The sequence below is a fragment of the Hordeum vulgare genome, chromosome 3H (assembly GCF_904849725.1).
Source record: "Hordeum vulgare subsp. vulgare chromosome 3H, MorexV3_pseudomolecules_assembly, whole genome shotgun sequence".
NCBI lineage: Eukaryota > Viridiplantae > Streptophyta > Magnoliopsida > Poales > Poaceae > Hordeum > Hordeum vulgare.
Genome location: NC_058520.1, coordinates 596,808,598 through 596,823,389, shown reverse-complemented (window position 1 = coordinate 596,823,389; position 14,792 = coordinate 596,808,598). Strand labels below are relative to the sequence as shown.

The following is a 14,792-nucleotide window of genomic DNA, read 5'->3' as shown; positions in this document are numbered from 1 at the left end:
TGAAAAAATGTTCATCAATTTTCAAAATTTCATTGAAATTGAAAAATAAGTTCATCCAATTTGATAAAAGAACATTAAATTTATAAAACGTTCATTAAACTTGGAAAAAGTTCATCAAAATTCAAAAAAGTTCATGTATTTTTTTTTAAATTCATTGAACTAAAAAAGTTCATCAATTTTAGAAAATGTTCATCAGTTTTAAAAAGAGTATGTCAAAATTTCAAAATAGTTCATCAGCATTCAAAAATGTTCATAGAATTTGTTAAAAAAACTTCATCACTCGCCTTCTATATGGGCCGGTCCATTAAAAACGCTGTAGGTGCCAGTTAACAAAATGCATGTTAACTGGCACCTGCAGCGCTGAATAGAAATGCCGGATATGCCACCCACACCCGTCAGGGAGAGTTGCGAATGCGATTGCAGGCCAACGCCCGGCGGGATGTGGCCCAGCGTTCCGGCACAAGCCCTAATCCCTGATAGTCTTATATAAATTTTGTTGGGCCCCTAAAATTTATGGGCCTTGTGCGGGCCACACGTTCTACACAATTATGGCCCCGGCCCTATTTCACCATTGTTTCTAGTCAATATGGTGCCGTGGAGAGGCCTTCCTGTTTATCTAAAATTGCTTGTAGTCATTCGAGTCAATTCACAATCGTCTCACCACATATATCACCATGAGAGCTCTCATCCATCTCCATATACCATGTGTATTCCACGCCTTGCCGCTATTACCGTGTCGAAGCTCTACTGTCCCCACCGGGTCTCAAGGGTCACAAGCCCACTCCACTCAATCCCCACTGCAGAGCATCATCGATCATCACCAACCAACGACGAGTTTCACATTTCCATCAGACCACCCGGCTCCTGTCCGAAGCATGCATCTCTCTTTTTTTCGTCAAATAGGCTTTGACTTTCTGTGCACTTACGTTGTAGCCCCCCAATCCAGTTTCGCTTTCAACACGACTCCATGATAGATTATCAGTCCACACTCACGCCGAGTCGACTTCAAGCTGACCGTCTTGAATCAACCATGCGCCATAGTCTTGTCCAAACCACACAGCCTCGGCCTTCTGCCACGTGTTTCCACACTCCAGAAGGCGATCACCATCACCATCATGCTCACATGCAATGGCGGAGGTACATGGTTGCCAGTATGGGCCACGGTCCATCCTGAATTTATAACTCAGCCAATTACACCATAGCAAAATAGATAGAATAATCAAATGAAAACAAATCTTTGTAAGTGTATACACTGTTGGCCTGCCCTAGCCCAGTGGACTGGGTCCGCCACTGCTCCTATGTCGTCGTCATCGATCCCACCACTGTCTTCCGTACCAACCGACTCACGTCGATCTGTCAGAATGACTAGTCCGACCAGCCGAGCTTGTTCGACTGCAATCATATTTCACCCTGCACCGTGGCTGCTCACACATCTGTGTTTGTCTTGAACGCCATGTGTATGCATGATCTGATCTTCGTGACGCGCTTATCCACGCCCTCTGTTACCAGCCCACACGCTTCAAGCCTTTAATCAAACCAACCTAGCAAAACGTCCATTCAAACTTGAACAGGACAAATCCCTCATCTGCAAATTATTTTGCCAATACTTGATTTGTTGGCTTCTCCGTGCACTTTGTGTCTTGATACATGCCTAGCCACTCCGTGCACAAGTGTTGGACGTAATGATTCCTTTTCTTCCAAACAAATCTCTAGTACACCGTACATAGGAGCACCTTGGCAATTCAGCATGAAACGAGTCTGCCGGACGAGCACCTCCAGCCGGCCTACTACCAGGCCACCATGGCCATCACGTCGCTTCACCTCGGGTTCCTGTTTCCGCTCTCAGCATCAAACCGGCTGCATCTCAATTCAATCCTTCTTATAAATCAACGACCTGTATTTTTAAATTATATCTTGGTCTGATATCATTTGTTAGATTAATTCGAGGTACGTATCGTCAACCATTTAAAGACCAAACAATCACACGAGCACAACATCAAAATTTATTAAGAGATTCACTGATATATCTACATTTCCGAGGCCTGACTACGAGCGCTTCTTCGGATGACACCGTCACAATACCGTAGCCCGACCGTTCAGGCACCAGCACACGTCGCCGGTTACCCCTACATGTCTGTGTTATTATGTTGGCATAGGTTACATTATGTCTCTACACCTTATTATATGAGAGACCTAGAATACAAGTAGTCCTACTAGGACACGACTCCATACCTTGTAAATACAACACAATTCCGAGTCCGACTGTAACCTACCTTAGTACATAATATTTGAAACAAGTCCAACAGAAACGGATCGTCGAGGCCCTATACAATGCAAGGTGTTTAGAGAGAAAATGAACTGAGGGTTTGTGAAGGCAACGTGCTTATCCATAAAAGAGGTGCCTAATCAAACGTCTACCATCTACAGATAAGCACTGACGATTTAGGAAAAAATTATTTATTTCCGAAGCACCGCCTTAAGCACTTGCATTGTACAAGCCCTGCTCTTTCAATTTCCTTTTTGTATTTACAGATACAAATGCAAATTCTGCCTCCATTCCCTTATACAAGTCCATTATAAAAAATACATTTTGCATCTATATAAACGAGGAACAAGTTAATGTTGTTTATTCCTTATAGTTACAACTTATTTAATACTTGCATGCATGTAGTCATAATGATACTTAGCTTCTTTCTTCTAATTCCTTCCTTGCATGTATGTGGTGTATTAATGATTTCGGTTAACGAAAAGAAAAATTTACTAGCAAAGTTGTCATTAATTTTTACCTTGGTAATGAGTTTGTGGCTTTGTATAAGGGAATGAAGGGAGTACATATGTTATTGAATATGAATGGAGTGGATGTTACTCCAATACGAATAAGTATCATATGTTTACTTGATCTAAATAGTGACACATTAGTTATCGAAAATAAGTCAACAATTATATGACACGAAATAATCAATTTAGCATATTCAATAAGTCAAAGATAGATATATCTTGAATGAACACTATTATAATCTATATCTATCTATACCAGTATAAATTGACCCAAATGGGCATATCCAATTAATCTTGGCTATCAAACTATGTCAATTAATGATTTATATTGCTTCAATGGTGAGTGCTTAAAAAACATGTAATTAATATTAATTATACCAAATATCAATCTATGAGCTAATCACATAATTGATGAGTAACTGATGCGTGCCTAGGTTGCAGTGCACTTCTTAGGCTTTTATGTTAGATATTTGGCATATTGAACCAGAATTACTTAGAATCATTCACATATATTCACTTTCATATAAAAATATCATATCATATTCGTATTTGTAAAATAAATGCGGATATCTTGCATTTTCATGTTCACTTCCGTTCACTACAACAAAAGTGATAATTTGTGACGCTCATTCCATGATGATTCACTGAAAAAACGTCATAGTTTGTGAAATTAAGATGATTGTGTGACGTTTTTTCACTGAATCATCATGGAATGTGCGTCATAGATTATCACATTGGTTGTAGTGGTTCAAATGCGGATGTTTTGGATACCAGTAGTCATTTTCTCAAATATGAATATCGGATATTTCGAATGATCCACTACCACTTTCCACCCTTGTTCACCACATATTTTATTTCTCTATCCTTTTGAAAAATCACTTCATCTAATTCAATAAATCAAGCATATTAGACGATCAAGCCCAGTACTAGATGTAGCCCAACCCGGACCATTAGCACGCAAAGGAAGGCCTACAAAACTTGGAAGGACTTCCTTTACTATTGAAAAATGGTAATATATTAATATCAAGGCAATTTCAATTACACCCAGTCTCTACGCGGACTCAATATGAAGACCTAGTTGATACATCAAGGTTGCACATAGCCCAAAAAGAAAAGAAAAAAAAGGAAAGATCAAGGAAGCCGACACAATCACTGACTTGCAACCAACCAGCAACAATTTCACCCCTGCTCTTGATAACACATGAGCTACGATAAAAGGTTCTCCAAGAACAGTAACTTCAATAAGGTAATGAGGCGCAAGCGCCTTAGTTGCAAGATCCAAACATTAAAGGTGAGATCTTAGGTTTTCACCCCAGAAAGCACGTCCCACCGTAGTCCAAAGCAATGCTTTAAGTAAGTATAATGTGTGCAAATTATTGTCATTGTCAGGCACAACAATTGAAAGTCAAACCTAGGGTTTTAAACACAGAGCTTGACGCCCGCTACGGTGCTCAAAAGATCACAAGCAAGCGAAGCCACATGTGTTGTCCTTGCGCACTTAAAAAAAATGAAACATCATGGAAGGTCACCAATGCCTCATGGGAACAGGAAATTGAAATACCTACCATTCCATATCATTCGCTCAGGACATATCCACTCACATGCTTATCGTCGGTGTGGATATCATCATCAATCAAATCTGTGCGTACGATCACATAACCGTCGTAGAACATTGAGAGACACATGTTGTCGGAAATCATATCACACATACACATACTCCAGAACATTTGTGACAGACATCGAAAAATTTGGTAGCCGTCGAAAGCACTAGCGGCACCACCTTGGTCCACCTCTACACCTCTTCTCATCGCCACTATCACCGTCGACCATACCCCAAGTCAGCGCCACCAGATGTGAGGGATGGAGCCTCATCATCATGCATGGCCACTGTGATAGCCTGGCTTATTAGGGATGATAGACTACTCATATCAATAAGGAATTCCTTATTTTTCGGGAGCCCATTCGGACAAAACTCCCAGGTTAAGCGTGCTCGGCTTGGAGTAGTTCTAGGATGGGTGACCGACCGGGAAGTTGTTCCCGGATGCGCATGAGTGAGGACAAAGTGCGCAGAAAGGACTAGTATTGATATATGGGGACAGTCTAGATCCCGCCAGGAGTAACGACCGTCGACTGGTGTGTCCGGGGCGTTACAAGTTTGGTATCAGAGCCGACCCTCGTGGTTACACAGATGTTTGTGGACAGGTGTGCAGTCATGTTGTTCATGACGTTTGTGACCCGTCGTGGCACACGGTATGGTACATGTACCGGACTGGATGCACAGACGTTTGTACCAAGAGGAAATGCTCCTGTGGCCCGACGAGGACGTCGGTTCCTCTGAGTGGTGGTGTATGTGATAGCCTGGCTTATTAGGGATGATAGACTACTCATATCAATAAGGAATTCCTTCTTTTCCGGGAGCCCATTCCGACAGAACTCCGGGGCGTTACAGCCACCCACACCATCCACTACTACCTATGCAACACATCAATATGACAACCACTAGGAACTTGTGGCCACCACCACGGCGACCAATATCCATCAGTCGCGACACATCTCTAGAGGGATCCCTCGCAATAGATCGTCATGCGAGGTAGTGTCCCCTTAACCGCCACCAGCAAGGCATGCTTTACCCATTGGTGTCCTCTAGCGCTGGGGAACCTCATTTTCCAATGGTTTCTAGAAAATATACAAGAGATCTTTCAGAATAAAAGACCCACAGAGCGAGAAGATGGGGCAGGCCGGGGTCCCTATGAATCGGACCTGACCACCTCCCTAGCTATGCCACATGGCTGCATGGGGCCAATAGGCACCGCCCCCTGACGCCATTCGTCCTATTTTTCTCATATGACCTAAAAATCGACTCGGGATTTTGAACTAGTTTTTACTGCCACCATCTACGCGGAAGTACATAGATAGAGCACTTTTGTTTCTCCCGAGGGGTTGGTTCTCCAGTATCCTCCCCCTATTGATGGTGGTATCCGAAGCCATAAACATCACCAGAGCTTTGTTCATCACGGGGATCATCATCCAGTCTATCGGAATCGTCGACACCATCATCACTATCATCCATCTCCAACCCTACTTTCCAATCTATGAACTATTATCTTAGATCCTTTCCTGAGAGTACGTACTGATGCTGATTACTCTTTGTAGTTGATGCTTAGGAGTTTTATCAATGAAAGATTTATATATTTAGGTTGTTAAATATAATTTCATCCCACTGATCTTGACCGTATGAAATCTTGTGAATAGTCCATGTTGTTCTTGAGGATATGAGATATACCTTGTTGCTAGTAATTGTAAAGTTGAATCTAGTCAATGTTTTGATATTATATTGTGGTGTAATTCTATGTTGGTGATGTGTAAACGTCAATTGCACCTTACTTCGCCATTAAGGGCCTAGAGGAGAGCATTGTGTGATTAGTTTATGTATGATGGGTGCTTGGAGAGACAGAAATTACCAAACCCTAAGTTTATGAACTATAGCACGAATGGTTGTTGAAACCCAAAGTTCATTGCTATGGTTAGATGTTATCATAATTATTCTCTTGTATTTGCGGGCTTGCTCAGAGAAAGTAATCATAAGTACGCTATTGTGCAAGAAAGAACAACACATTATTATATGTTTCACCAGACAACAAATTATCAAGGCTCTCGTTGGCTGTGAGTTGTAAGAATGAACTCGACGGGCCCTAGTAGTCATCGAGAGAAAATAGAGAAAGGGTGGCTCACAGGGCTGGATTGGCGGCTCACCCGGTTGGGCCGCATTGGGCCATATGACTACTCTCAGTTTGGCTTCTGGGCTAAACAAAGGAGAGGTGGGACATGGCATTGGCCCAATAGGTTTAGGGAGCCAGGCTTGATTTATCATTTTCTATTATATAGACTCGGTTTGATTGAAATAATAATTACAAACCTTGTCCGAAAAATACAACAGAAAATACAATAAATCAAAATACTTATTTAGGAGTTACCAAATTTATTTTAAATTTAAATGCAGCTTTTAACAAAATCATTTTCTATATGTTCTATGATCTTTAAAATTCCCTAAAAACACTACTTAAGGTTTTATAATTCCCATGATGGAATGTTGAACTGCAAAAAAGGCAATTTTGTGAAATATTAATAACATATCCAGTTCATATAGTTGAGGGGGTCATGTTATACTCTCTTCTTCCATTGTTTATAAACCAAAATGGAAATGAATCAAAATCCAAAAACCTATAAAAAGGATGTGCTTCCATGTCGAAATAAACTTTGGGGTGTCAGAAACCAAACACACTTTTACAAGGGCACGACCGAGTGCCGGGGACAATGCGATGATAACATCCTAGGCGGAGGGGAGTCAAGGCCATCACTTGCAGCACTACGCAAACGTATTGCAGACTGAGAAATGTCATAGAAGTATTTTGCCTATCCTTTTGACAGATCACTGTTTTTAGGTACTTTGACAAATCAATTCGACAAATACAACGAATAAGACAAAGTAGATAGAGGAACCCAATACCCCAACCTGGCCCGGACCATGAACAGGCCTCCAATCAAACCTACCTAGGCATTCGCAGTTAGAATGAAATATTCTCCGTCTGTTACAAACCTAGCGTCAACAGGCAAACCGAGCGCCCTATACAAACGGCGTAGGACGGTTGGAGCAGATCCTAGATGTTAGGAGATCATGTACAACAGAATATGGCCACAGGATCTACACGTCAGGCCCTGTTTGTTTTATAAGTCCTAGGACTTTTTTAAGTCCCAACTTATAAGTCATAAGTCCCTACCTGTTTGTTTACAGGGACTTATAAGTCCCGAGTCCCTACCTGTTTGTTTACAGGGACTTATAAGTCGAACCTGTAGAAAGATGAACTGCAGCCGAGGGAGACGAGGCGGCGGCCGGGCGGCGTCGGGGCGGGCGGGGCGGCGGGCGGGCGGCGTCGGGGCGGGCGGCGACTGGGCGGGCGGGCGGCGGGGCGGCGACGACTGGGCGGGCCGGCGGCCGGGCGGCGACGACTGGGCGGGCCGGCGGCCGGGCGGCGACGGGGCGGGCGGCCGGCGGCGATTGGGGAAGCCGGCGGCGAGCGGTGCGAGCGTCGAGTCCTGGAGTCCTGTCCCTGGAGCGATCGGGGCAGGCGGTGCGAGCGTAATGGAAATAAGTCCCAATAAGCTTCTATTAGAGAGTCTTATTTCATAAGTCCCAATTAATCATAATAAGTCACAATAAGTCCCTTGTGTTTGGTTTAGGTGGGACTTATAGGGACTTTTTTAAGTCCCAAAACCAATAAGTCCCTGGAAACAAACACCCTCTCAATAGGCAGACTAAATTACAGGATGTAACAGGTCAACATTCACTATCCAGTATTCCAGTACCACAGATCGCCAACGCAGCGCCGCACACGCCAGTGCAGATGGGGCGGCGTGGGATGGCCAAGTCGGGGAAGGGCCGGACGAGGTCCTCGCCGCCGGCCACCGCCCTCGCCTCCAAAACCAACACGACCTCATCCTCATCCTCCACAAACCCCGAAGAAACCACGTCGCCGTACTTCCTACCGGACCTGATCCCGTTGATCGCGAGCCGTCTGACGACCCTTCAGGACTTCTTCGCCCTCCGCGCCACCTGCCGCGCCTACCGGGCTCGCCTCCCGCTGTCGTCGTCCAACCTCGCATCGCAGGGTCCCCTCCTCCTCGTCGGCCACAAGACCTCTGCCGACGTGATCTTCAACGTCCCCCTTCGCCGGATCCTGCGTTTCCGCCTCCCGCACGCCCCCATATCCCATGGAAGGCGCAGCGCCACCTGCTTCCACCGCCTCTTCACCCCCCAAGCCCCCACCCTCACCTGCTTCCAGTCCATGGGCTGCCGCGTCGCCATCAGAAGCGTCAGCGCCAGCGCCACCCGCCCTGAGCTCCGCGTCTGCCACCTCCTCACAGGCGAGCGAGCCCGCCTGCCCGATCTTCCGAACAGAATTTGTGGTGTTCTCTTTTCCGACGACCTAGTCCTCGCCTTCATGCCATGGTACCGCGACATCTACTACTGCCGCATTGGGGATGCTGAGTGGCAAGCGGCACGGTGCGATGAAGGCTACAAACTTTGCAGTCTGGTGTTCGTGAAAGGCACCCTCTACGCGTTGACTTCTCCAAATTATCGTCTTGCTGTTGTCGAGCTTGAGAACAATTCTGTGGTATTATCATTTCTTGGGGATGATCTTACCGCACAGACGGTTCCAATTATGGTGGCCTCGCTCGCAGAGTGCCATGGTGAGATATTGCTAATTATCCTTGTCAGAATCGGGTTGTACCATGTTTTCCAGTGGCAATCAAGAGACAGGAAGTGGGCGAGCACCGACAGCCTTGGTGGTTGTAGCTTGTTCTTTAATACGCATGAGTTTGCAGGTTGCCTTGGTTCAGATCATCCGGGAGTTCGAAGAGACTGCTTGTACTTTACTGGAAACTATGGGAAATGGAGGGAGTATTCTTTGGTTGATAGATCGTTGCACGAAATTGTTGTTGACTACCCAGGGCGAGCAGTAGGGAAGGATTTTGTACCACTGGCGTGGGTCCTTCCAAGCAATTTTTGATGCAGTACAGTGCGTATTAAGAACTGCCCAGAAGTTCTCAAGGTACATTTGCTCCCATGTGACTTGTTAATGGATTAGTTTTGCGTTTTATGTTTGTTAATCAAAATATTCAAGTGAATCTTTAGGAAAAAATGTATATGAACTTGTGTAGAATAGTGATCCTCCTCACTGTATTTTTCATGAAATTAGTCTTGCTGCATAGTTTACTTATTTCTCAGAGATATATACACCATCACTTAATAGAACCCATAGATACTGCAGACCAAGGTTGGAATCTAGTAATTGGTTTTCTTGTTGGAATCTAGTAATTAATTGCCTAGAAAGGCTTGGGTGGTGTTTGACGCTTCCTGCTCCTGCGATCAGCGGGAGCTAGAATTTAACCTGGTCGTGCGGAGCGAAAACATGATCAGTATGAAGTATGAACTAATAATCTATAGGCCCGGCCGTTCCCCTTACAGTACAATTGTTTCTATCTATCTATCAATCTATCTTGATCACATCATGGATCTGATGCCGCAGAATACAATGCCAGCAGTCAGCACAGAGGTAGTCTCACAGTTTACTCAAGTTTCCAAATCCATTCGTGTGTGAAATTAGGAAGGATTTCTAAGAGATGGATTTCCAAATCCACAGCGGGGCCAAACTATGACTATAACGAAAGTGTGTGAAATTAGGAAGGATTTCTAAGAGATGGATTTTATTTGTGAGGGTCGTGAGTCCAATGTAGATGCCCATTGTTTAGCTAAGTCATCACTGCCTCAGAAATTTTGTGTTTGCATTTGGAATTGGATAAGAGATGTTGGAAGGTTATTGAGAAATATCACTTTTGCTGCTTACATTGCTGTGTTGTGGCTATGTATGTTGGCAGTATTGTTGCTGTTGCTCTGTATGTGGGATGAATTACATTGTAAGATGATGAGGCCTGGGTGTTAAATTTGTAGGGCACAAGGGAGATGCTTAGTTTCTGGTGGCGTTGCAGCGTTGCTTGCTTGATTAAGATGGAGTACCCTGCTAAACCTAATGTTGTCTTATTCGTCTGCCTTGCAGAAGAGAAATTAACCTGGGAAGCAAACTGCGCTTCGGGCAAGTTGCTGTTGACAGTGGCGACTGAAATCTTGAACCAGTGATAATGGATGGGGAGAGGCCGATTCGGTATGTTTTGCGAGTCTGATGAAGAGAACTTGGTCGTTTGCTCTCATTTCGGTGGGCTGGCAGTTGTTTGCTCTCATTTTGCTATACACACGTTTTGTGTGTAAACAAAAAACTCTTTTTTTAGAACAACAAAAAAACCTCTTATGTATTGAACTATTGATCAGCTTTAGGCAGCTGGTTGTGCAGGACAGTTGGAAGTTAAAACATGACAATTCTCTTGTGTGGAACCTACATTTCCATTTATTACTAAAATGACTGCATGCAACATCATGATGCAAAGGCCGGGGATGATCTTCCTTTAATTTTTTTTTAATTGTGTAGGACAGTTAGAAGTTGAAACCCATAAATTTTCGTACTACATTTATTTAGGAACGGAGAGAGTAGTACGTACTGTCTCCACACACCTGGCTACCTGTATAGTGGAACCGGATTTGAATTCAGGAACGAGAATTGACCAACTACGAACATGCAAAATATTTTGGATTCCGAATGACCAAATTTTCTCGTGGGGGGGGGGGGGGCGAGATTCTCGGTTATCACGATTACCGAGAAATAACGAATTAATTTTGCACGAAATTTATAATGCAATTTTGAATTCAAATTTTTTAAACTAGAAATACATAAGACTTGAACATGAATAGAGAAGAAAAGTGTTAGTAGCTCAGTGGTGTGTCCCGTACGTTCTCTCTGTTCCTAAGGTCATGACTTCTACTCTTGTTTGGGTAGATTTCTTTTTTTGTGTACATCTTGAGGAAAATAAGCAAAACACAAAAAATTGCTCCTAAAGTGAGTCGAACCTCTAACCTCTTGAGGTAGGAGGCAGACTGCTACCACCACGCCACAACTGCCGCGCTATTGGACTATAACCCTAGCGTATGAATTCAAAATATTCAAAAAATTCAGAATTTTTTGCTCGGGATACATCTTTCTCGTAGGGCAGCGAGAAACGCGGTTACCGCCCGGTAACCGTTTTTGTCGGGCAGTAACCAAAACATTTTGGAATCCTCTATGTATATATAGGCCATGTTTGCATGGTATACTTTGCATGCAAAAGCAGTGGAGCGCGTGCACCAACTGTTCCGTAGCTAGCTGAGGCGACTCCATCAGCAGCTCCAAGATGGCACGGCTGTCGTCACTCACCGTGGCGTTGGTCGTCGGAGTCTTGGCATTCATCCTACCGGTAATCCACCGACCTGCTGCGTGACTCCGTCGATCACCGGTGTGAGATTAATTGTGAACCTTGCATGCAATCACGCTTTGCACGACTAATTATTTTCGCGGGCGGGCAGAGGAGTGCAATCAATCGGCGTGTGCAACGGGATGCTCGGCGACAACCTGCCGTGGAGGGCCGACGTGGTGCAGTTCTACCAGTTCCAGGGCATTGGCGCCATGCGCATCGACCTCAACTACGCGCTCTTCCAGCAGAGCACCACCACGGTTAGCGACAACGGCCTCACCTACACGAATCTCTTCGACGCTATGGTCGATGCCATGTACACGGCGATGGAGAAGGCAGGTGTGTTGGGTGTGCCCATCGTGGTCTCCGAGAGCGGGTGGCCGTCAGCAGGTAGCGTGGAGGCGAGCCGCGAGGGTCGGAAATGCGCAGGCGTATAACCAGAATCTGATGAACCACGTCGGCAATGCAACGCCCAAGAGGCTCGGGACCTACATCTTCGCCATGTTCAATGAGAACCAAGAGGACGGGAACGAGACGGAGAAGAATTTTGGGCTGTTCCCGGGTGTACCCTATAATTTTAAACAATTAATTAAAGACGGAATGTGTTTCTAGACCAGAATTAAGAAAGTCTCATCTAACTCCCACACATTATCTAAGTAATCAGACAAAGTATTTCCTTCATTTTTATTCACAACTAGAGATAATGCACAACAGAAGAGTGTAACGAAATACTCCCTTTGTAAAGAAATATAAAAGTGTTTATATCATTAATTTAGGGATCTAAACATTCTTCTATTTCTTTATGGAGGGATTTCATTCAACGGCTAAGGGGGACATAGATAATGAGAGTAAGATCAGCTTTCGATGAAGTATTTCAAATATAGGTACAAGCAAACGTAGTCGAAGAGTAAAGCGATCGATAGCCTTGTTCAATCTTACAAAAACTAAACATTGTAAATCTAGCCATGCAAATGCACGGAATACATTACTAGTTCAACCTATACAGTAAAAATGTTTTATACCTGCTAAATTGCAGACTACTCCATCAACACTTAAGAATCTGCATTTCAGGCATCCAGACTATCTATGAACACAAACGTTTCGTGCTTGGTATTTCCAAATTAGGGATACATAATTATTAAAAAACCATAGAGATACTTATATACATCTGAGACTGGTCTGGGTGCTCCATCTGTAGATGCTCCACCTTACTGCCTCTCTCTCTCTCTCTCTCTCTCTCTCTCTCTCTCTCTCTCTCTCTCCCTCCCTCCCTCCCTCCCTCCCTCCCTCCCTCACACACACACACACACACACACACACACACATGCTATTTGGCGGCACGAGCGCCATCAGAAAGCATCCAAACATGACTTCCACTCACCTCCCAGAAATAGTCTTTCGCCATGCTTTAAAGATAAACCAACATCACATAGTACACAGTTGAACGTTACATACTGATGAGGAGGTCATCTTACAAATTTGATCAACCGATACAACAAGATGTATAGAACTAGCCTAACGCATGCCTCATACTGATGGGTTCCGGCAAATGTCAACCTTTGTTACAATCACAGTTGCACTAGATTCTAGTCCAGTTTTTCTATTCTTTATGCAAGTGTGGTACAATGCAGCTCGATTAGAATCTAGGGCCTGGCAATAGTGGGTGCGATGAGTCTAAGAAAAACACTGGACATGGGTATGAAAAAATTGAACCCGATTTCATGATTAGCTATTCCTAAGGGGTACAACCTCTGAGATTACAATTTCCATGCTACCATCCATTCTCGGCATACTGGTCCAATGCAGGCGCCAGATGCCAGTGAGACCCTGCCTCTAGCTAGTCATGCACCATGCTGCCTTTGTCTTATCTTTTTTAGGGTTAAGGTGGCCACTTTATTGGTCGATACTTATAGGTACAACGAAAACATCTCGCAACCACAACAACAAAACATAGCCACCACGTGCAAGAAAGGGAAAGAACACACTTCACCAGATATGTGTTTTTGGCATTCAACGCTCCTCCTCCATGAATGGCTTCACCTTCTAAAATATCAATTAGGTTGTGCGCTCTTGATTTGGCTTGTCAATCTTGCAAACACCAATTTGAGCCAAGTTGCCGATGGAACGCATTCATTGATTGTGCATTTTGAAGCCCATATTACAGCTTGGAGAATTTGGTCTTGAATGAACAGCCCGCAAATAATTCTACTTTTACGAAATAGATTGGAAAGTTGGAATTGCCGGAAAAAATGCATTTACAATATTTTCAATGTTCCATACACTATTGTTTTCAATCACTTCTTGTGAATTGTAGTCACTTATGTGAAATTTTGGTCACTTTTTTTCAGATTTCAGTCACTTATGTGAAGTTTCAGTTTTCTATTAATTTATTAGGTTTGCTTCAGTTGTAACTCCCGTATTTTGTATGAATGTGCTTTTATTTTGTACAATCACTAGTTTATTTGGCAAATTTGCACCAAAAACAACATGCAATTGCAACAAACAAATAAAACAAGTGAACAAACAAATAAGAAAAATATTGGAAGTGCAATTAATTGCACAAACAAGAAAATGGAACTGTGTGACACACAAGAAAAAAATACTGAAATTTCGATGCTTTCGATGTTTGATGAAATATTTGTACTTTGTTCAAAATATTTTGGTGTTTTAAAATTGCCCGTCTAAAGTAAAGTCGAACCTTTGTTAAAACATTCTCCTATGCATAGCCTAGTGGGGCGGTTGTTCTAATGCCTTTCAGGTTTGAAAACCATTTTTGCATTATTTCATCTTTTCATTCAACTTTATTTATTCCTGATGTAGGAAATATGTCCAAAAATTATCGTCACCGAGATTCAAACTTGGGACTACTGAAATTAAGCCATGGCACAAAACCCGGGCTGTATCAGTTCTTGCATTTAAATGTTGCTATAAATATATCTAATTATTTAAATTCAAATAAAAAAACATTGGTTTGTCTGAAATAATGTTCAAAATTTATGAATTTTTGGTAGTTTCGAGGGTCAGCAAAATTTTATTGCTTTCCAAATTCGAAACCTTGGTGACACACACAAAAATAAATTTGAAACAAAAAGACGTAACAAAAATTTAGTGCAACT

The 14,792-nt window shown here is 43.3% G+C and overlaps 1 protein-coding gene and 1 pseudogene across 1 annotated transcript; both read left to right on the top strand.

The window, feature by feature from the left end:
• Nucleotides 1–8,180: 8,180 nt before the first annotated feature.
• LOC123442179 lies at nucleotides 8,181–9,347 on the top strand. Its single transcript, XM_045118248.1, has one exon. It carries the CDS (start codon nucleotides 8,181–8,183, stop codon nucleotides 9,345–9,347), a length of 1,167 nt encoding a protein of 388 aa, XP_044974183.1.
• A 2,472-nt stretch (nucleotides 9,348–11,819) lies between these two features.
• Nucleotides 11,820–12,288, top strand: LOC123442178 (annotated as a pseudogene).
• Nucleotides 12,289–14,792: the final 2,504 nt, after the last annotated feature.

Excerpts from the sequence above, each read along its gene's own strand:
- LOC123442179 (XM_045118248.1), top strand. The coding sequence starts at position 8,181 with ATGGGGCGGCGTGGGATGGCCAAGTCGGGGAAGGGCCGGACGAGGTCC.